Source organism: Ochotona princeps, chromosome 3 (genome assembly GCF_030435755.1).
Source record: "Ochotona princeps isolate mOchPri1 chromosome 3, mOchPri1.hap1, whole genome shotgun sequence".
NCBI classification, from domain to species: Eukaryota; Metazoa; Chordata; class Mammalia; order Lagomorpha; family Ochotonidae; genus Ochotona; species Ochotona princeps.
The window spans coordinates 62872499-62896862 of record NC_080834.1 but is presented as its reverse complement, the minus strand read 5'-3'; the positions used below and the strand labels follow the sequence as shown (position 1 = coordinate 62896862).

At 37.4% G+C, this 24364-nt stretch overlaps 1 protein-coding gene and 1 non-coding gene across 2 annotated transcripts in view; both read left to right on the top strand.

Moving 5' to 3' along the window:
* Nucleotides 1-21564, top strand: part of PROS1 (protein S) — a 71513-nt gene extending 49949 nt beyond the window's left edge. The window contains exons 9-15 of the mRNA XM_058661773.1: nucleotides 2397-2512; nucleotides 5863-6052; nucleotides 8563-8730; nucleotides 9989-10157; nucleotides 11656-11804; nucleotides 15267-15492; nucleotides 21333-21564. Of these exons, the coding sequence (XP_058517756.1) occupies nucleotides 2397-2512; nucleotides 5863-6052; nucleotides 8563-8730; nucleotides 9989-10157; nucleotides 11656-11804; nucleotides 15267-15492; nucleotides 21333-21493 (1179 nt within the window). The 3' untranslated portion in view covers nucleotides 21494-21564. The remainder of the gene's footprint in view (nucleotides 1-2396; nucleotides 2513-5862; nucleotides 6053-8562; nucleotides 8731-9988; nucleotides 10158-11655; nucleotides 11805-15266; nucleotides 15493-21332) is intronic.
* On the top strand, nucleotides 1329-1431 carry LOC131479953 (U6 spliceosomal RNA). Its single transcript, XR_009245201.1, has one exon. It is a non-coding gene; the product is annotated as a U6 spliceosomal RNA (small nuclear RNA).
* Nucleotides 21565-24364: the final 2800 nt, after the last annotated feature.

Below are 24364 nucleotides of genomic sequence, written 5' to 3'. Positions count from 1 at the left end.
CTGAGTAAGTGAGGAAAGTGCAGATGTTCTGCTGTAATTGCCGTAGTTCTAAGCAGGTTATGAGTCACAATCTCTTTACTAATTATGCTCATGTAAGCTGTAAACATTGAGGATAATTATTGGCTGGGGATTAAAAACAAGAGAAGGCTATGGGGGTCACAGCTTAGACAGCCCTCATCTACAGCTTGTACATTTACAAAAGGCAAAGTATGTGTACTTATTGAAGAAATCAAGAATGGCTCAGTTTAATCTTCCTCTGACACAGCAATCACCATAGGAACATTAAGGAAGCAATTTTGCAATGTCTGCTTCTCTGTCCACCTCATACAAGTTGGGTCACACCTCACACACATTAGGACTTGTAGGTGTTCAGAGACATCCAGGTGAAAACACTTCGTTGGAGTGCCGGGTTCAGTGGGGTGAAGTGTATCAGACTTCACAGAGGACCTTGTTCAACCGTGTCTCACAAGCTTTGCTTTTAGTTATTCAGATTTGTACAGAGTTGTCCCAAGATTTGAATGTTATTGGGGGGAGATTCTAATTTTTTCCTCATTGAAATAAACAAGCCAACATCTGAAACTATTTTGGTGGGGTGGGACAGAGTAAGTATCGCGTGTTAATGATTCTTCCCAATTCTTACGTTTATTTACTTATTTATTTTTAAAGATTTATTTTTATTACAAAGTCAGATATACAGAGAGGAGGAGAGACAGAGAGGAAGATCTTCCATCCGATGAGTCACTCCCCAAGTGAGCCGCAACGGGCTGGTGCGCGCCAATCCAAAGCCGGGTACCTGGAACCTCTTCCGGGTCTCCCACGCGGGTGCAGTGTCCCAATGCATTAGGCCCTCCTCGACTGCTTTCCCAGGCCACAAGCAGAGAGCTGGATGGGAAGTGGAGCTGCCAGGATTAGAACTGGCGCCCATATGGGATCCTGGGGCGTTCAAGGCGAGGACTTCAGCCGCTAGGCCACGCCGCTGGGCCCACGTTTATTTTTAACAAGTGAAATTTATGTGCAGTCCATAGCACAGATTCTGAAATGATTACTTATAGATAGACAAATAACATTTGTTTCTGTCACCAAGGGAGAGCTGTATTTGTCCAGAAAAAGATATTATAATTCCATATTATCCTTCATAAAGGGAGATAAGCTAGTTGCCACGTGTACTAGCTTTGGTGCTACTGAAATGAAATGCTGTCCCGTTTGAATGCCTTGGGTTGTAATTTAGTTCCTAAGCGTTGCTGCAGTGTTTCTTGCCTTCAACTACATTTATTAGATTTATTAGGAGGAACTAAATGTTATTTCTGTATGCAATTCCTATATACACTGTGCTCGCTTCGGCAGCACATATACTAAAATTGGAACGATACAGAGAAGATTAGCATGGCCCCTGCGCAAGGATGACACGCAATTCCTATGTACACAGTTCCTCTCAAATATCCTGATATGTCCAAGATTTACTTCTAAAACCGCTCTTTATTTTTTAATTTCATTTTTATTTATCTGAAAGGTAGAGTAACAGAGAGCAAGAGAAACAGAGAAAAGAGATCTTCCATCCACTGGTTCTTTCCCAAATGCCCGGAACAGCCAACGCTGGGCCAGGGTGGACCAGGGGCCTGGAGTTCATCGCACGTCTCCAGGGACGTGGCAGTGACCCTGCTCTTTGAGCTTCCACCGACCACCTCTCAGGTGTGGCGGTGGAGAGGTGACTTGATGCCAAGCCCTCTGATCTGGCAAGTGTGCACCCCAACAAGGGTTTGCCCTGATCTGCCGTGATATTTTTCCTGCTTTACTTGTTAATTTTTGTTTTCATTACTAGAAAATAAAAATAATCAATACCACATGTGATTACTCTAAATCATGTTTTTGAAAATTCCTTGGAAACGAAGATGATAAATTTATTCCCATTAGGTTTTTTTAGTGCTCTACTTTCTATCTAGAGAGTACAGCATTGCATGAGAAATCTTTAGCAGGTGAATGAGTGAAGATCTCCGTTGGTACATTTACTTTTTCATCAGTTTGACGTCAAATGAAACTAGATTTCAGATGTAATGCATGGAAGACATCATACCTCATAACTAACTAGCGTATATGTGCTGGTACTTGAAGAGAAAGGTGTTTATTTAGGACAGAGATTTGAAAAAAAAAACTATTAAACACAAAAACCTAAAGCCACACATACTGAACAAGACTTTTTAATAAGTCTAGTCTTGAAAGTCATGCTGATGCACTAAATAAGGAATTCAAGGGATCACTTTGTTATTTCCAAAGATATTCTTTTTTTGTGAGTGTACCACAGGTGTATATTAAGGACCAGAGAAACAATATGCAATTTGACAGATACTAAACAAACAACTTACTCATTCCGCTTGTTTTTTGTTGTTTTGTTTTTCCAGACTGTTCCAGTCTGCCTTCACTTGGACCTTGACAAAAATTATCACTTACTTTACTTGGCAGAGCAATTTGTAGGGGTCGTTTTATATTTAAAATTTCGTTTGCCAGAAATCACCAGGTGAGGTACCAAACTCATTCATAATTTCTGGAGGTTAATAAGGTTCTGAACAAAAGTCACTGAAGTGTTTTAAAAACAATGTACAAAATTGTCATTCATCTCTGATAATTAAGGTATGTTATCAGTCAGATAATTTGGAGAACAACAAAGTCAATTTTCTCCTTCACTTATGTAGTTGTCATGCTAGCACCTTTTTGGATCATTCTGGGTTTGCCTTCACTGACCATCACTTTACCTTAAGCTAACATTATTCCTTCTCTAGTGAATACACATTTTCCCAGAAGACGGGAGGGTAGATACCATATATTTGTGACATTATGATTGTGCCTTATATACGGTATAACAATAAATAGTAAGACTATAGTAAAAATAATTTTAAAACATCATTATAATTATTAACATTCATAAGGCTACTTAAACAGTATGTTAAAAGGATTAAGTGTTTTGATTGCCTATCTGAATGCTTTATCTGTAGTCACTTTGATTTTAGGGGGAAAGCACTTAAATTTTTGATTCATGATTCTACTTCAATCATCAAATTTTCTCAAAATTTTACATGTACAAACTGGAAAAGAAACAAATTTTATTGGAATAGTGGGAAAAATATGAGTTTGACTATTTTTATTTATTTTTAAAATATTTGTTAATTTCAAAGACAGAGAGGGAGAGAGAATATGATCTTTCATCAGCTGGTTCATTCCCCACATGACCACAAGGGCCATGTCCTAGCACAACCAAAGCCGACAGCCTGGAATTTCATCTCAGTCTCTCGGGAACGTGGGCCATCTTCTGCTGCTTTCCCAGGCACACTAGCAAGGAGTAGCCAGAACTCAGATGGTGCTCATGTGGGATGCTGGTGTCATTTGTGGTGGCTGAATAAGCAAACGATGCCACATTGCTAGTCCCTAGATTGTTAAAGCATATACTTAAAAATATTTTAATTACATAAGCATTCATATTTAGAATTTACTTTGTTACATATGTGATTTGATATCCATTAAATAACTCATTTGACTTCATAGAAATCTGATCATTTAGGAAGATTGAAGGGACTGGCATGGTGCCTGCCAGAACCAGCATCCCATATCGGTACTAGTTCTAGTCCCCAGTGCTCCACTTCCAATCCAGCTCTCTGCTTGTGGCCTGGGAAAGCAGTAGAGGATGATTCAGGTTGTGGAGTCCTTGCAACCAACATGAGCGACCCCGGGGAGGCTCCTGTCTCTGGATGGGCTCATCTTTGACCATTATGGGCTCATTGTTGAGCCATTTGGGGAGTGAACCAGCAGATGAAGATCTTTCTCATTCTCTCTTTCTTTCTGTAGAATCTACCTTTCAAATGAAATTAAGTCTGTCTTTAAAAATAACCATAATGAAAATTATTCTGAGATTCACCTCTGTAATTGGCGTTCTTTAATGTCTTTCGACCAATCTCCAGTTTTCCCCCTCTCACGTCTCAGTCAGATCGTATCTCTAGTGATTTCAGGGATAAACCTTTCTTGCTATGGAAATAATGAGAATGAGAAAGAACAAAGTGTATTATGGTATGAAAACCTTCAGACACTCTGAGAAGTATTCATTTCTCACTGACAGTTCACAATAGTTTATTCCCTACCTTTAGATCATAATTGGCCAAAGTCTATTTTTTTCCAGTGTTTGTATTTATTTTTAGTTCCACTTTTATTGACGTACAGCAGAAGTGCTGAAATACACGTGTATAGTAGTTGTACCACTTGGTGAGATTTTATAGAACTCCACCTAAGCCAACACTAAGAAGAGACAGTGCTTTCCTTCTTTGCAAATCCCTTTGCATCTTTTTCCATAATCAAATACTTCTACTATTCAAATGTTAACAAATTCACTTTTGTCTCCTGTTGTTTTTAAAAGAGAATGAATCGCTCCCCAATGCAATGAATCAGTATGCTGATGATGGATTCCAGAAACAAAATATTCAGAACATGACTCTTTGAAATGCCATTTTAACATGATTTTACAAAGAAAAGGAAATTATATCCATAATAGGATCAACTTCTGGAAGATCCTGAGCAGGGGGAGATTTAGGTTTTGGCAAAATAAGACACACTTCATGTCAGCCAAGTGCTCCCATGGTGAGGAAGCAAGAAGGAAGGCCTTTTTTTCAAGTGAAAGAGCCCTTTTTTATTTAAACTATATTCAGTACATCTATATTGCCATCCATCTGGCACACTTTGCGCTGTGTTTTACATCTTCAAAATGTTTCCCTGGAATTGTGAAGTAAGCATTTTGTTCTATCACCTTTTCTTCATGCCTGTTTATGAAAGATCTATGCTGCATTGTAAAGCGTGCTGTTATTATTTTGCATTCATGCAGTGGGATAAGCATGTAGAATTACCTCTTTCCTTGTTTTGCAGTTATCTGAAGTCTTTATTCTTTAACTTATTTTATTTGAACTTAACTCAGATGACGAATTGCCATACAAAAATCTTTGTCCTGTTTGTCTTTTAAAAATCATTTGACCTACTGGCCCGTTGGTAGTTTTAAGGCTGATTCTTATTTACTATTCTGATGTCAGTGAATCAACACATGCTATTAAAAATCCCTTATCCCTAAAAATTTTCTTTCCTGTAATAACACACATGTCTAGAGTTTTAACAACGATGAATATTGCAGTTGTTCAGATACTTGAAAACACATGTTTAGACTATACTAAGCTTTCCTTCCATATAGTCTATCACAATGATTTATGCAGTAAAAATTTTGGGAGAGCTTTCTGAAATCAAACTCACAGATACATCGTGCAGTTTTTGATGTTACCTTCCTTACCACACATAAAAGCTTAATTATGTTTGCAGTCATCCAGATGCTATCTGATAGATCTCTATGAATGATTCCTTCCTGACACAGATGAAATCATAGGGGAAATATGCCTTTTGATGGAAAAACCAATCATGAAATTGTAACATCTTTTATTAATCATTTATGGATACAGCCAAAAAAATTTTGTTGTCAGAATAAATAGTACATAAAAGACTCAGAGAGACATTGTGCCTAATATTTATACATGTGTTTGAATTCCAGTATTTGGAAGATTTCCTCAGAACATGCCAGAAAAATGAGAAATTACCAAAGCATCTGTTCTCTGGGGAAAGTAAGCAAGAATAAGCAAGAGAATATAATTAATTGCTTATTAATCATACATGAAGTCAGAGATAACACATGAGCAGGCCAATGCTGCTCTTTTATTTGTTTTTTTTAATTCCAGGAAGCAAAATAATTAATCTTTCTGTGTATTAATGTTTGTCACTACAAGAAGAAAGAATAATATGCTTACTTTCCACATTTCTCACCATTAACTGTGTTTGCCCAATGTTTAGATTCTCAGCTGAATTTGATTTCCGGACGTATGATTCAGAAGGTGTAATACTATATGCAGAATCTCTTGATCACTCAGCTTGGTTCCTGATTGCACTTCGCCAAGGAAAGATTGAAATTCAATTTAAGAATGAATATACAGCCAAAATAACAACTGGAGGCCAAGTTATTAATGATGGACTCTGGAATATGGTATATTTTATAGACTTCATAAAGATATTACCACTATGTTACAGCTTATATAAAATTTTTGTTCATTTTTATACTTATATATTAATGAGTTTAACCTTTTAAAAGATTTGTTTTTTTTTTTTTAATGGAAAGACAGATTTACAGAGTGAAGGAGAGACAGAGATAGATCTCCCATCTGCAGGTTTAATTCCCTAGTTGCCCCAACGGCCAGAACTGAGCCCATCCAAAGCCAGGAGCCAGGAGCTTCTTCTGCGTATTCCCTGGGTGTACAGGGTCCCAAGGCCTTGGATCATCCTCTACTGCTTTCCCAGGCCACAAACAGGGAGCTGGATGGAAAGTAGAACAGTCAGAGACAAACTAATACCGATATGGGATCCTGGCACATGCAAGGTGGGGATGTAGCCACTGAGCCATTGTAACAGACCCTGGAGTTATACTTTTTAAAGAGATTTATTTATATGAAAGGCAGAGAGAGAGAGAGAGGAAGGAAGAAAGGAAGGAAAGGAAATCTGATTTATTGTACAAATAGCTGCAAACAACTAGGGGTGGTTGGTCAGATAAAACACAGGAAAGCAATGATTTTATCTGAATCTTCCACATTAGTGTAGAAGCTCAAGAAATTGGACATCCTCCAACTTCTTCCTGGGCGCGTTAGCAGAAAACTGGATGGGAAGTAGAGCAGCCAGAATAAAAAGTGGCACCGCCATATGGGATGCCAAGGTTGGAAGTGGTAGCTTAACTTGCTGTGTCACAGAGCTAGCCCTCCTCTGCCAAAAATGGATCTGGATTTATTTGATGTCATGTGAAATTTATTCTGTATACTGTAAATTCTTAAAATGAGAGGAGACAGAATACATTCACTAAATATTTTTAGGGTTTCATATGAATAAATCATTTTTAGTTATTTGCTTGAACAATTCTACCTTTTTATCTTTTTAGTAACTGTGATGTTTTCTTTAGGTGAACAATGGGGTGCCTTTTAAAATTCAGGATTATTAGCAAGAGTAGCAGTTAATACAAAGACATCAGTGATCAAAGAAAACTGCCCTCAGTTATTGCAAATATTTTTAAAACGAAAGAGAACTACACATAATAAATCAAAAAGGTGTCTCAATTTTGAATGTAAACATATGGACAAGTAACCCATCTTATACAAGCAGAATATATTAGCAGATATCTCTGAGAGGGCTTAGAAACTAAAACATTTTGTATGATTCCAGCATTTTTTATATAATCCAACTTTTTAATAATCTAAAATGAAGGAACAGCATTTGATCTAGCAGTTCAGAATCTTTTCTGGGTTATCTGCAACACATATTGGAGTGTTTGTTTTCAAGATCCAACTCTGCTGGCTGTTCCAACCACATGTCACTGCACATCCTAGGATGCAGCTAGTGATGGCCTGAGTAATTGGATCCTTGCCATCCACCTGCAAGAGCAGAGTGATTTCTAGCCTCATGGCTTTGGCCAGACCTAACTCTGATTCTGGCAAACATTCAGGATACAAACTAGCAGGTGGAAGATCGCTCTCTGTCTTTGTGTCTTTTAAATAAACTAAGTAAATTGTTTGAAAGTTTGTGGAAAAATGGAATTAGAACATGTTTATTTTTCACAAAATGAAGAATGAAGCTTGATTCAACTTAATTAAAATGAAATAGTAGTCATAATTGTTATTGCTAGTAATTGAGTTTTTCTTCCATATATGCATATGAGCTCATTTCAGCAGAGAACAGCTTCATCTTAGAATATATGCCCAGAAGAAACGTGTTTGAGGTCTACAGGTGCTGATGAGAGATCTCTGTTGAGAAACCGTGTGGAGCCATCACTATAATGTTTCCTTTCATCCTTTATCCACTTGTGTAAATTGAGTAAACTTTCAGTAAGCACATTCAAAGTTCTAAATTCCCAAGCACAAAGTGAAAAAACTGTAACAAGAAATTTTCCCTGCTTTTAGTGTGTCAGTTTCTTAACGCAGGCTGCTTAATGTAATGTGATGCATGTGACATAGGTTACACTAGAGGTGTGAACAAAGGAGAGTGGGGCACAAGTGTGATTCATTTTAATAGTGATTTCCCTTAGTTTCTATTAAACTTACCTTTACTTGTTTCCTTTACTTCTTACTTTACTTATTTTACTCATGCTCAATCACACATGTGTGAAAAAAACAGCATTTAAAACATACCTGAGATACAGTGGCTTGCTTTATTTTAAAGTTTTATGGCATGTGGAGTACAGCCTTGGAATAGTGTATAATTAAATGCTTACATTTAACAGAATAATACTGATTTTTATACTTTATAATATGGCATGTATTTTATTTTAAATCCAATACCATCAACTTATAATACATTTTTAGCACATTGTAATTTGATATTCCAAGTGGATGGGAATAAATTGGAAATTACACCAAAGTGATTATTTTATTGGAATAGTAACAGGATTTTTTAACTCCAGTGTTTCAAGTGACATATAGACTGATGATTTGGTAATTTTTCTCTTTTTAATTACAGGTGTCCGTGGAAGAGTTAGAGCACAGTGTTAGTATCAAAATAGCTAAGGAACCTGTGATGAATATAAACAAACCTGGAAGTCTTTTTAAGCCTACAAATGGATTTCTGGAAACCAAAGTATATTTTGCAGGATTACCTCGGAAAGTGGAAAACGCTCTCATCAGGCCGGTAATGAGCCAAGCTTGTACAAGTGTATCATTCTCCATGGGTGAATTCCATTTGTCTGTAATAGGTTTGAAAATGTGTTTCTCTGAAAGTCAGTAGCAGTTACTTTGTTAAACACGCCAACTGTGACAATTTGAATTGAACATGGAAAAATAACATTAGTGACCCTTGAAATTATGTTAAGGAAATAAGAAAATGAATATAGAATTTTTATGCCCATTTAGGTCTCCATTGCTATTCAGGGAGAAGTGATTTCTTTAAAATTCTGAAGTATCTATTCAGTGTTAATGTAATAGTACATATTCAGCGGATATACAATAAATAGATATGTTTGAGTTTAAAATTATTTACAGAAGCTAGTCAAAGGAATTTTTCAAATTTATTAAGTCTTAAAAATGGGGTTAAATATAGCATATATGGTGGACTTTATTATTTAAAAAATCTGTAAGGAAAGCATAGTCATGAATTAAAATTTGATATTACATGATTTTCTAGATATTTTCTGGACACTAATTGTCCTTAGACATTTTTAAAATTGTATCTGAAATTTTAGGCCTGCCAGATAAACTTTTCTGGTTTAACATAGCTATATACAATCCTTATATCTTTCTTTCACTCTTGGAAATTTGTGGTTAGTTCAACTTTTAAAAGGTTACTGTTTTATGATTTTCCATATGAATTAGCCCGTGTCACATGAGTATGCCTCTTCTCTGAAACTGACAAGACGTTTTAAACATGAAGCAAGTATTTCAAGAACAACCAAACATTTATGAACTGGTTGTTCTTTGAGTTATATCTGACTAGATGTTGTGGTGAAGGCCTCAACTTATGGAAAGTTTTGCTCTTGAAGACATTTTGAGTTTGATTTGTAAGATATTTGTATATTTTTAATGAAACTAGGGAAAAGCAGAAAACAACGTAGAGCCAGAGCCATGGCCAGAAGTATATATAGAACCTGAAAGGAGAAAATTACTGCTTGATGGCATAGAAGAGACAGGGAAGATTGGGGTGCTGAAACTCATTAGGGTTCTGTTAGAAATGTATGATGGCATCAACTTGTATTTACCGAGAAAGATTGTCCATCTGAAGAGCATGTTCAGAAGCCGAATTTAGGTTCAATTCAAAATAAGTCAAACATTTTAAAATATCATCCAAAGAAGGATTATCTCTCTGCATAAAACTCATACTAATAATCAATTAAGTTACTCATCAGTCTTACTTATTTAAACTGTACATCATGACCTACGTTTTAAATTGCTAGATTAATCCTCGTCTAGATGGATGCATTAGAGGCTGGGATTTGATGAATCAGGGAGCCTCAGGAGTCAAGGAAATTATTCAGCAAAAGCAAAAAAAGCATTGCCTTGTCAATGTGGAGAAGGGCTCCTACTATGCTGGCTCTGGAGTTGCTCAGTTTCATATAGATTACAGTAAGTGATTTCTCCCTCTCTTCTCTCATTCATGAATATATTTCTTTGACGGCAAAAAATCAGTCCTTCAGAAAACACTGAGTGTGTACTATGTGCCAAACACACTTTTATGTTTATTCCTGCTGTCAGATCCTTTCTATGAATGTTTCCATTATATTAGAAAAGAAATATGAAGAGTGTTGAATGGGCTTTGTTAAAATGATTGATTCTGAATAAATTCAGTTGGTTTATTTTAAAGTTTACTGATTTCTCTGTTGTATTAAGGTTACCAATTAGTGCTTTGGGGGGATTCATCTTCATTTCTCGTGTTTCCATTTGATCTGTGTTCTTCAGATTACTACCTCTGTTGGGAAATTTCTTGTCAAGGGGCAGGCATTTGGCCTAGAGTTAGGATGCTTATATACCTACATCCTGCAACTTGAAGCCTGAACCTTGTAGACAGGAATTTCCCATGTGTTTATAGTTCATAGGGCTGCTATACTTGCACAAACCCCTGCAGGGGTCAACGATTTGTTAAAAGCTTTACTGAGATTATTTTTTACCAAATTGTGTGTCATCTTATGTCTGCCCTGGGTAAAGGAATGCTCTCATCTTGTCTCGCCTTGAAAACCCTTGTCAGTTTTGTTTGTTTGTTTTCTGGTTAGTTGGTGGCTGTGTAACAGACAGCTCTTTGATAGTAAAATAAAAAAGTTGTGTTTATGCAGTTAATTTGGCTTTTATCATGGTAGAGCCCAAACGGATTCTTTAATCTTTGTTATATTACTTCACTTAAATGAGTATATATCATTAATTTGTGAAGTGATTTTGAGGACTCCAATGACTTTGAAAACATGTCGATTCAACAAATATTTATATATTGACTGCTGTGGAGAGCAAAGACATGTTAATAGAGACATGTACCTCCTCAACTGTGCGCTTTAGTGGAGTGGTCAACTTTCATCATGTAAATATTAAGGATTATGATAGAGAAGCAAAGAACAAGAGTTTCCATTCTGATTTCAGAAGCAACAGTTGACTTCAGAATATTTCCCTACTGTCATGTTATCCAACTCTTTTATGTATTTGGATCATAATTTTCTTTCTTGCCATGTGAGGAAATAAAACATTACAGTAAACCTCCTGTTAGATGTGTGGTTTAAAATCTAACCACTAGGTACTTTGGACCTGCCTAAATATGCAAAGTAGAAGGAAGAAATTTGAAAGAGCAAACAAGGCAATCCAGAATTTCCTTCTGGGAAGAATAAAAGGATATGGCTCTGTGTGTTTCTTGTCTGCATTTATTTATTTATTCTGATCTGCCTAGATGATATAGGTCTTTGAGAAAGGGAACTGAAATTTACATATATATATATATATGTATGTATTTATACTTTAAATATTATTGAATCTATTTTATAGTTTATTAAGATAACTGAATATTAATTAGATTATAATGATTGTTTCTGGTGTACTTAGGAGTTTGTTGATCTCACTTATGATTTTTTTATTTCATATGCAGATAACATATCCTATGCTGAAGGATGGCAAGTCAATGTGACCTTGAATATCCGCCCATCTATAGGCACTGGTGTTATGTTTGCCTTGGTTTCTGGTAACACAGTGCCCTTTGCCTTGTCCTTGGTGGACTCTACCTCTGAAACTTTTCAGGTAACTACTCTAAACCTGTAATGAGCCTTGTTTTCCTTTATTGTCATTTTTGTTTTCAAAATCAATCTAATCATAATGGTTACCTCAAAGGGTTAGTTTAAAGATTTATGACATGATTCGTGAAAAGCACCTGCTACTATCCCCCAGCGCATCAGGAAGGACCAAAAATGACCATTATGATTGCATTATGGTTGGCTTTTAGTTAAGGTCTTAACTAAAAGTTCAGAGGAGGAGGGATTGAAAACCTAATGCATTTTTAGCCAAGTTGCAGCAGACTCCCACACAGGCCGAATGGCACCAACACAGAGTACATACAGATCTACCCTTATTCAGAATCCTCGCAGCAGCGTGGGAATTAGTCTGTGCTAACAAAAGAGAAGTGGGACTGATAACAACTCACCCAGATTATTCAGTGTTTAATTATAATGTGTGTGCTTTCTTGGATTCATAATCTTTCCTCCCGGGAGCAAATTAGGAAATGAGAGAGACAACTAATGTTGATCCACTTGGCTTCCTTCCAGCAACTCCTCTTTGAACTTATGAGGAAAAAACGGGAAAGTCTTGGATAAAAGGAAACATAAGAGTTATCAGAATATCTGGATAATTCAGACCTTTACTACAAGCTAATAGTTCTTCTTCCCACGTGTCATCCACAGTGGATTTCATCAAGTTACAACAAAGCTTATGTTTCAGCAAGAGTTGACTTGAATGCTCTCAGTAACTTTTAGAGAGACATACACTTGAATGACACATACAGCGATGTAAAAAGACTATTTGCAGCTTGAAGAATGATTGGGAGTAAGGGAAGGTTCTAGTGGTTATCTTAAAGTACCAATGAGTATACATATACTCTGTAGATATACAATTTATACATTTACTGCATTTGAATTTCAGTTTTTATTTGCCTGCTTTTTTGTTCGTTCATTTGTTTTTGAATTCCTATCTTCAACATTACATTTAGATACTGAAGGAGGTTTATTTATGCCATGACTCTGATTTTTATTCTACCCCCTCTTTATCTTCTTGGCTGTGAAGTATAGACTTCTAACAACATGGATATCTTGGATTCCTAAGTAAAATTTCAAAATGCTACTGTATTGCCTGGGAGCATTGCAACACCTCTCTAGTTTTAATTATTTTTTTTCTTTCACCTTTTACTTTTTTACTTTGCTTAATCGCATATGGGCTATTTGCATACAGCGATGTCAACAGATTGGTATTTCATGCATATCATCACTTTGAAAATTCAGCAGACAGACTACGTTTTCTTTTTTGAGAATTTTCTCATGCATGCTCTGAATTACTGTGGGAGATCCTTTCTCAAAGCTGTCCTGAGTCTGTTGGATTATTTCTATGACACAAATAAACCTCTCCTCTTTCTGGTGTGTGCATAGTGAAGCACTGTAAATTCTTTTTTTTATTAATTATATTGCATTATGTGACACAATTTCATAGGCTCTGGAATTGCCCCAAACCCTCCCCGTACCCTCTCCCCATGGTGTATTCCTCCACCTTGTTGCAGTATTATAGTTCAATTTCAGTCAATATTCTTTCTTTGCAAACATATACCAAGCATAGAGTCCAGCATCTTATTGTCCAGATAAATTCAATATTTTCTTGGGGACACCATCCCTGGTCTGCAGGTAGAGCTGGCAGAATATCATGCTGATCAATTAAAAGCCCCAACATAACATCAACAGCAATTTACAACATTATGGAGTTAATTGACATGGTATTGAGTAACCAATATGTTAAAAAAAATGCAAGTTCTTAACCACATCCTGTGACTACTTCATTGACATTTCAATTTTGGTTTATATACAGAACCGGCTTCTATACACCTTAAAATGGCTGTGGGGTACTATTCAGCTGTCTCGTGTCTGTTTTCATTTTAGTCTTTAGCAGTTTATACTGTTAATGCATAATTTTTACTGAATTTGGCAGACTTCAGGATAGTCTAAACTGGCTTATAACTCTAACAAGGCATATGTCAACAGTTGACGCACAGAACATTTTTAGCAGGGGTGTGCAGAGAAATCTTCAATACCCTAGTGAGGAGTAACTAATCTTTGTGTCCTACCTAGTAAGGTATCTGTGAATCCATGCTGACCATTTCCTGTCTGGTTCTAAGCTTTCCTTGTTGTTCTCTATTTATTCTAATTTTGTTTGTTTGCTTTTTTTGGTGGTGGTGGGGCCCTCTGGAGCGACTCTGATGGTCATTGCAGGAGAGGGTGGGGATCCAAAGCTGGAACTAAGTAAGGGCCAGAGAAAGCTCCTCTCCCTAGTCCCGAAGGAAGTTTACCGTTCTTCTGTGTCTGCCGACCGCTCCTGGCTGTTGTTCCATAGCACTGCACATTCTTAAGGCTTTGCTCTAGCAACTAGTAACTCAACTCCTTTATTTCATATTTAAGTTTTGAAATTAAAAGACTCGTAAACAGAAGCTAGAGATAGAAGGATACAGCTTAAATCACTGCTTCAGGTCCCTGTTTTACTAAAACCAACCATGTCGGTTTATTGAGTTTCAGAGGCCAGTTTACATATTCATTTTAGCTTAGCCTACAATTTGCAAAAGCTAAAGTGTATTGTAAAAGGAGAATTATTACAATTAATATTTTTTCGTGCCCCTTGAGGGCTTTATCATACGTTTTGTTCCCCATGAAGATTCAGTTTTTCCAGGGGAGGCATTGTGCTGTAGCAGTTAAGCGGCTGCTTGGGATGCCTGCATACTATTATCAGAGTGTTGAGGTTCTAGTCCTGCCTCTGCTTCCAATGCAGTCGCAGTCAGTGCACGCTCCGGGAGGCAGCAGGTGGGAGCTGCCACTCCTGAAGTCAGGTGCTCAGTTCTCAGCCTGCCGTGTGGGATGTCCAGATGGGGTTCAGGCTTTGACGTGGCCTGACCTGCTGTGGGGGTCTCGTCAAGGCCTCAGTGTACAGAGGATATCTCTGCCTTGCCCCTAGCCTCTTCTTGCTTGCTATGTTTTTCCCTCTGTTGCTCTGTCTTTTAAATAAATAATAAACCTTTTTTAAAAGGATTTTTTTAACCAATTTTTATTGGAAAGTCAGATATACGGAGAGAAGGAAAGACAGAGAGGGAGATCTTCTGTCCGCTGGTTCACTCCCCAAATGGCCGCAACGGCAGAGCTGTGTTGATCCGAAGCCAGGAGCCAGGAACTTCTTCAGGGTCTCCCACACGGCTGCAGGGTCCCAAGGCTTTGGGCCGTCCTTGACTGCTTTCCCAGGCCACAGGCAGGGAGCTGGATGGGAAGAGGAGCAGCCAGGACATGAACTGGCTCCCATATGGGATCCCAGGCATGCAAGGCAAGGATTTAGCCACTAGGCTAATGTGCTGGGCCCAAAAAATGAACAGGTTTTATTTAGCTGCTTTTTTTTCAATTTAAAAAATTAGAAAATTCTCCTAAAAGGCATTGCTCTTGTTACTTATATTTTGTCTTTGCTCTTCAGGATGTTCTGGTGTCTGTGGAAAATGTTGTAGTATACAGGATTGAGGCGCTCAGTCTGTGTTCCAGTCAGCAATCACAGCTGGAATTCAGAGTCAACAGAAACCACCTGGACGTGTCCACTCCACTTACGAAAGATGCCATCCACTCGGAAGACCTTCAGAGACAACTTGCTGTTCTGGACAGAGCAATGAAAGGAACAGTGACCACTTATCTGGGTGGCCTTCCAGGTAATGTTGTTTTTTTTTTCCTTTAGTTTTACAGCACTATTGTAACCAAATATATCCTTTTAGCAAAGGTATTAGAAGAGAAGACACAATTCCAATCCCATTATTCTTTTTCTGGAAGCTAACTATCGTTAAACAAACAAACAAAAAACTTTAAAATATCCACATAAAGGGCCCAGCGCGGTAGCCTAGTGGCTGAAGTCCTCGAGTTATACATGCCAGGATCCCATGTGGGCTCCAGTTCCTGTCCTGGCAGCCACGCTTTCCATCCAGCTCCCTGCTTGTGCCCTGGCAAAGAAATCGAAGATGGCCCAAAGCCTTGGGATTCTGCACCTGCATGGGAGACCCAAACGAGTCTCTGGGCTCCTGGCTTCAGATTGGCTCAGCTCCAGCCTTTGCAGCCGCTTGGGGAGTGAGTCATCAGACAAAAGATCCTCCTCTGTCTCTCCTCCTCTCTGTATATCTGACTTTGCAATAAAAATAAAATAAACCTTAAAAGAAATATAACCACATAAAAATCATATCTAAATGGGGGTACCATGTTATATTTTAATGCATGTCTATTATGCAATGTCAAATGATGAAATAGGTGTATTTCATCAAGCATTTAATATTTACTAATTTTGAAAACTGATTTATTTAGTTTTTAAATTTAGTTTACTAATTGAAAGAATGATGCACAGAAAGAAGGAAATCTTCCACCTGCTGGTTTACTCCCCAGATGACAACAGTCAGGGCAGGTCCGAGACAAAGCCAGAAACAAGCTCTGCCCGGCCCTTCCTGTGCGTGGAAGGGATCCACGTGCTCGAGCCGGTCCCTGCTGCCTCTCCACGCACATTCACGTCGGCTGGATCAGAAGCAGAGCAGCCGGACTCCAGCGGGGAACTCTGGTGTAGGACACCAGCACCTCAAATGGCAGTTGAACCTGCTGCACCAACACAATGCTAACACTTAGTGTGTGTGTTTCCTTGTTGTGTTTGCAAAGAGATGTACATTGTATTACCTCCGGTTCCTTCAGTCTGACTGACTTCTCTTCCCCTCTCCTCATTTCAGCCTCAGTCATGGCCATTCTGTGTTGTGTTTTCTTTACTTTGCCTTTTTGCTTCTCTACACGAGGAAGGAGATGTGATGGTTGTCTTCTGTGGCTCCATTATTTTACATTTGTTCGGGAAACTGTTCTTTCTCCAGTTTATGGCCTCGGTACCTTGGTAAAAAATCAGTTGGCCGTGTTTATAGATTCCATAATCTACAGATGATTTCCCGGTTCTACATTCTGTTCAGTTGGCCCGTGGTCGGTTTTTATGCTAACACCATGCTGCTTTAATCAATAAGACTTCGTAGAGTGTAAGTCTTTCAAGTTAGATATTAGGATTTCTGCAGCCCATTTTCCCCTCAGACTTGCTGTGATTATTCTGAGGCTTTTGTGATTTGATTTGAATTTCAGATTGTTTTTTCTAATTCTGTGAAAGAATGTTATTGGTATTTTGCTAGCTTTTGTATTCAAAGTGTATATTGCTTTAGATAAAATGGACTTCTTAGCAATAATGATTTTTTGCATTTTAACAACTAAGGAATATCTGTTAGATTTTTGTAGCTTTGATGACTTCCTTCAGCAGTGTTATCATTTTCATCAGAGAGATCTTCACTTCTTTGTTTAAATTTATTACTGAATATTTACTTGTTGTAGTTGTTACAAATGGAGTTTATATGCTTTTCAGAAAAAGCCTTATGGTTGAAAAAACATGCAAAATTATTTTGCATATTCATTTTTATATCCTGTGAGTTTACTGACATTATTTTTTTGAATTCCAACAGTTTTTCATTCTGTGGAGGGCTTAGGTTTTTCCAAGTGTAAGTCATATCATTTGTAAACGTGGATTTTTGACTTCCTCCTTTCCAATTTCATTATCCTTTATTTCCCCTCCCTAATTGCTTTTGCTTGTTGCTCCAATTCAGCTTATTGCTGAATTGAATAAAAGTGGTCAAAGTGGACATCTTTGTTCCATGTCTAAGGGAATGGACATGCTTTCAGTTCTTCCGCATTCAGTATACATTGGTTGTGGGTTTGTCATATATAGAGGCCTTAATAATTTGGGGGTATGTTCTTTTACATATCTAATACCCTAAGAGTTTGTTTTATTATAAAAGGATGTTGAATAATATCAATTTTTTCTATACATTAAGATGACCATATGGTTTTGTTCTTCATTCTTATAATGTGATTTATGTTTATTGCTTTGTGACTTTGAACCACCCTTGCCTAGTTGAGATAAATCCTACTAATCATGATGTATGATCCTTTTGACACACTGATGGATTCAGTTTTCAAGTATTTTGAGAATTTTGCATCTACATTGATCTGTAGTCTTTGTTTTTCATTGGTTTTGGTATCACAGTAATGCTGATATCATCAAAAGAATTTGGCAGTATTTCATTCTCAAGATTTTGGAATGGTTTCAGAAGAATAGTTGAAACCTTTCTCTTTAAGTGCTTTGAAGGATTCAGCTGTAAAGCCGTCAGTTCCTGAAGAGAGACAATGACTGCCTCGGTCGTGTTCCTTGTTCTCAGTTTATTTTGAAGGTTTTCTGAATCATGGTTTTCCTGTTTTGTGGTGTGTGGTTTTTAATAGTTTCTTAGGATCCTTTGTATTATCAGTTGTAATGCATTTCACCTCTATTTTTGTTTTCTGTGTGTTTATTAAAAATGTTATCTCTTTCTGATTGTTAGTCTGGCTAAGGATTTCTCTGTTCTGTTAATCTTTTCAATAAACCAAGTGTCCATTTTGTGGAGCTTTAGATATTTTGTTTTTATTTTCAGTTTTTTATTTTTACTTTACTCCTTGTTATTTCTCACCTTTTGCTTTTTTTTTTTCCCCTCCGGTTTGCTCTTTTCTAAGTTGTTGAGATGCATCATTGCATTCCTTATTTAAAATATTTGTATTTTTAAGTGTATACGGTAATCACTATAAACTTTATTTTAGTACTGCTTTTGTTGTACTGGTTTTAAGATTTTTTTTAATTTCATTTTTTAATATCCCAAATCATTGATTGATCATTGAGAGAAATTATTCACATAATTTTATTTTTAATTTTTGAATAATACTTTGGTCATTCAGAGAAGTTATTCAGTTATTGATTTCTAGTCTTTTGTGGCTGGAGAAGACACATGGTACAACTTCTTTTCTCTCTCTTTTTTAATCAACTGAAACTTGATCTGTGGCTTATTATATAGTTTATCCTGAAAACTATGCTGTCTATTGATAAAAAGGTGTATTTCATAGCTGTTGTATGAAATGTTCTGTAAATGCCCAGTAGGTTTGTTTGCTGTATAGTAGGGTTCAAGTCTGATATCATTGTGTTATTTTCATTCAAGTCCATCTCTTCTGGCCTGCAGAATTCCTCGGAGAAGGCTGTTGTTTCTCTCACTGTCTTTAGGATTCTGTTTTCCTTCACGTTTGACAATTTGACCACACTTTGTCTTGGAAAAGGTCTTTTCAAGTGTGCTTATGACTTTTTGAGCTTCTGCTATATGGATGTCTAGATTTTTTTTCAATGATTTTCCCATTATTTTGATTCTTCATGGCTTTCCCCTTTGCTGTATTTCAGGTATTCCTTTAATACCAATATTGGTTTGCTTAATACTATCCTTTGTATCTTATAGGCTTTCTTAATTTTATATTATTCTTTCCTCTGTAGTTTGGTCTGATTAGTTTATTCCAGAAGTTATGTTTGAGATCAGAAACTCCTCTACTTGGCTGTTTTGTAGATGAAGATCTCAGTTATATTTTTATTTCATGAATTGCATTTTAACAGTGCAGCATTTCTGATTGATTACCTTAACTATTCTATCCTTTATTGGATCTCTCACTGATATCACACATTGTCATCCTCATTTCTTCTATTCTCTTACAACTCATTGAGTTTCCTTAGAATTATTACTTTGAGTTTCTTTTTAAAAAAGATTTATTTTATTTTTATTGCAAAGTCAGATATACAGAGAGAAGAAGAGACAGAGAGGAAGATCTTCCATTTGCTGATTCACTCCCCAAGTAGCTGCAATGGTTGGAGCTGAGCTAATTTGAAGCCAGGAGCAAGGAGCTTCTTCCTGGTCTCCCACGCAGGTGCAGGGCCCCAAGGCTTTGGGCCATCCTCGACTTCTTTGCCAGGCCACAAGCAGGGAGCTGGATGGGAAACGTGTCCACTGGGACACAAACCAGCGACCGTATAGGATCTTGGCGCATGCAAGGCTAAGACGTTAGTCACTAGGCTTCTGAACTGGGCCCTGCTTTGAATTTCTTTGTAGGCATTTTGTAGATGGCCTTAAATCAGGATCTCTTTCTGGAGAAGTATTGTGCTTTTTTGTAGGTATCACACTTTCTTCTACATGTTTCCTGTGTCTCTATGTTTACATCTACATATTTGGTATTATAGTTTCTTCTTCTTAACAGAGTGGCTTTTGTTGTAGGTACCCTTTTTAGTTTGTATGGAATGTGGGGTGTCTGCTGTGTAATTGCTTTAGCTTGGTCTAAGTGAGTCCAAATGGAACTTCTCAGTGATTTTTTTCCAGCTATAGTCAGTGTCAGCAGTACCTATGAATGCCAAAATGTCTAGTCTGCAGTCAGGTCGTGTAGTAGAATGACTTGAGGTAGGTGGGGACATTCAAAAGATAGTGTAGTCAGTCCCTAGAGAGCTGTGTGTCAATCACAATGCAGTTTGTGCTAGCGGTAGGTATGATCCTGGTGCTATGAAACACAGAGGGGACTAGTCCCTTGTTCTATCAGGAACCTGAGGGATACTGGGTCCAAAAGCTGTGACCCTTAATCTGTGCACATAAATGAGAACTTCCCTAGATTCCACTGGACTTTTACAGATGGTACTGGGGTTACTGCGCTAGAAACCTCAGGCCCAGCCCTGGGGAGTATGCAGGGGGACCACAATGTGGGATTGTGCATTGGCAGTGTGGGTTAGCATTAAAGGAATACTGGCAAGATTTCACCACCTCCCCTTGGGTAGGTTCTGGTTCCCTGGAGGAATGCAGTACAAACTGTCAAAGTCCTACAGGGCTGTGAGAGTCCCATGGGAAAAGCATAGGTTATGCGCCAGAGATTGAATGCTGATTTCCATGGGCCTGCAGCAGTAGAATCAGTATTGATCCTTCTTCATGGTCCCATAGGAGAGGAAACATGTTTCCAGGATTTTGAGAGCCAATAGCTACAGCCCCAGAGGTGTGGGATGCAATAGAGACCCTACCAAAACCCCATGTTTCACGTAACAGGTTATAATGCAGATTGCACACTGGCAGGCATGGGTCTAGTGTATAGGAGTTGATTTAAGATTCTCCCCAGTCCCCATGGGGTGACCTCTGAAGTTACTGCAGAATGTTTTCTACATTACCAGTTTTAGAACCAAAGGCTTCTGAGAGTACCTTACTCACACCCCACAGGTTGATTATACACGGAATTGAGCATTGGCAGTAAAAGTCTGGATCAGTAATACCCAAATCAGCCCTTCCCTGAGAACTCACAGGTGACCAGAGATGTCCCTGGTTTTACAGAGCCATCACTGATTCAGAACTGTAGGATCTAGTGGGGTCTTAAATCTCTCCAGCTGAAGCCAGGTGACTATGGAATGTAGTTCCAACAGTTATAATCCTAAAAGCTACAGGATTCAGAGGGTAGCTTATCCAGGCCCCACATGATAATCACAGCTTATATATTAAAAATAATTAACTTTTCCATTAGGGTTAAAAATTAGTTGGAAATGAAAAATTTAAATAACTCCTTTAATTGTAAGCAAATAAGATGGCAAACATTTAGACTAATAGGTACTTCTCTGTTTTTACAGATGTTCCCTTCAATGTCACACCAGTGAATGCCTTCTATAATGGGTGCATGGAAGTGAATATTAATGGTGTACAGTTGGACCTGGATGAAGCCATTTCTAAGCATAATGATATTAGAGCTCACTCGTGTCCATCAGTTTGGAATGATACAACCAATTCTTAAAGAATCCGTTCTCTTCTGATAGTGTCCTTTTCCTTCTGTGTAATTATATTGTAACGCTGACAGTTTTTACTTATGATGTGCAGTCTTTGGTTATTTTATGGTATTTTTACCTTCCTGGTACTTTTATAAGTTTTTTTTTCCTTGAGAAAAAATTCTGTTGTGTTACAAATTGCATTTAAAGGTCTTATTTCTTATTTCTATGGCTGTTTAGACATTAAATAATGAAATATTTTTAATTGGATATTTTTCTGAAAATGGCATTGCTTCATTGTTTGCAGAAGTAAAATGTAATGTTGCCAATATGAACAAGTATTTAAGTATTTTTCTCAAAAGCAAAGAAGTAAACCAAAATGAAATTCATGCCATTAATACATATGCTGCCCAAGTGAGCATAAAATTTGTTATTAAATATTATTCACCCTAGCAGATTCTGCTTTTGTTTGTTTTGTTTTTCTCAATGAAGACAGAAGAGATGATGGCCAAATAACTACGAATTAAACAGAAGGCCTTAAATTTTTTTAAAAAATAGTTTCTTGGTGAGATCAGTTTAAGCTTGCTCATATTTCTCTTACCTGGTTTTACATTTGAACCAGTATCTTTGGCTGAATTTGAAAAAAAAATTGGGATACATTTTCGTGAGAGAAACACAGGGATCCTGCCACTTCGAAATTGGATTCCATGAAGAAAATTTATTAGATTATGTTGAAAGGAGTGTGAAAACCAGGATGGGTGCATCGTTTAAGTTTGGCTGTGTGGGTCACCCAAGCTCTGGATTGGAAAAAGCAGAATTTACTGATGACAATGGGAATAAAGAAATATGAAAGTACATGGCTTTCCTTAAATACAATATACAATTATGAGAGAAAGGTACTAGTATGTGATTGTTAAACAATAAAATGAATTATCGAACTAGAACAAAATTTTGATAATAGGGTAGCCACATAAGGATATAGTTAATATTCTGTCTCAGTAAACAAAGAAGTAAGCAGGTAAGATTGTCAATATTTGCTGATAATATGTTACAAATGACTATATTGTTATTTCTGAACCAACCATTTACAGCAGATATGTGTCAAATGGTTTTACTGATAATGCTAGGAAATATTTTTCACTATAGGTATTTTACATCACAAAAAGCATAATAAACTGGTGTATATTTTTAAAATGTATATGAGTAGTTTTATTATTTTGTCAACTCTTTTGAATGATACATACAATTGCATAATATACGTGCACTCATTTTTTTGTTTGAACATGGGAAATAATTAAGAATAAATTTAGCCAAAGAAGGGTCAGATTTATTCACCAAAAATAGAAAATATTACTGAAAAAAATTAGGGTACCTAAATAAGTTGAAAGACATATGTTCATGGATTAAAAAACTGTTGTAGGGCCCGGCAGTGTGGCCTCGCCTTGAATGCCCTGGGATCCCTTATAGGCACTGGTTCTAATCCCAGCAGCTCCACTTCCCATCCAGCTCCCTGCCTGTGGCCTGGGAAAGCAGTCGAGGATGACCCAAAGCCCTAGGATCCTGCATCCGTGTGGGAGACTTGGAAGAGGTTCCAGGTTCCTGGCTTTGGATCGGCACAGCACTGGCCGTTGCGCTCACTTGGGGAGTAGATCATCAGACGGAATCTCTTTCTGTCTCTCCTCCTCTCTGTATATCTGACTTTCCAATAAAAATAAATAAATCCTAAAAACAAAAAGACTGTTGTTAAAACAGCAGTCATTTTCCCAATTGTCTATCAAAATATCAGTTGTATTTCCAGTAGTTATGCAAAATTGACCGTATAACTTGCTTAGAAATATAAGGGCCCCGAAATAGCAGTAATGGTTTTGAAAACCAAAGCCACGGGCTAGCCATGGCTAATCCAACAGTGAACAGTAAATTCTCATGACTTTTTAAATATCCACAAATGTATAAACACAGAAGGACTGCTGTGAACTTAAAGAATGAGTGTAAAAATAGAGACGAAAGAGTAGCAATGTGTGTGTATGTACACACTTGTGTGTGAAAAAGAATAAAGTACAAGAAGGAAAAGAGAATGTGGGAGAAGAAAAGAAAAAAATGAAGATATTCAGTGAAAGATTTCAAAATAATGAGAGGAAAGAGTAGATTCAAAGACTAGAAAAAGATCACCAGTTAAAAGAATGAGGTTGTGAGCCCGGCGGCGTGGCCTACTTGCTAAAGTCCTCGCCTTGAACGCCCCGGGATCCCATATGGGCGTCGGTTCTAATCCAGCTCCCTGCTTGTGGCCTGGGAAAGCAGTCGAGGAAGGCCCAAAGCTTTGGGACCCTGCACCCACGTGGGAGACCTGGAAGAGGTTCCTGGTTCCCGGCTTCGGATTGGCGCTTACCGGCCCGTTGCGGCTCACTTGGGGAGTGAATCATCGGATGGAAGATCTTCCTCTCTGTCTCTCCTCCTCTCTGTGTATCTGACTTTGTAATAAAATAAATAAATCTTTAAAAAAATGATGTAATAAAGGGGAAAATTAAATATCTATTTGCTTGTAAACTCATAAATAGAAATAAATAATAGCAGATTGAGGCCCATAAAGAAAAAATTGTAGGTTGAGACAGTGAAGAAGAAATTGAAATTAAAAGTAAAAAAACTGAATACCAGTTTTATGATGCAGGTAGGTTAAGCAGTCACTTGCAAACTGGTTTACCATATCAGCACAGGTTGATGTCCATGTCCACGTTTTTTTTTTTTTAATTTTATTTTCAATATTTTATTTAGGTTTATTTAAAAAGTGAGAAGATCATAGATACTAGTAGGGCTTATCTTGGGGTACAATGTTTTGGGAAGAGAGAGAAAGGAGGGAAATATTTCTACCTTCCATTCTATGTGATGGGAAGAAAGAAATTGGC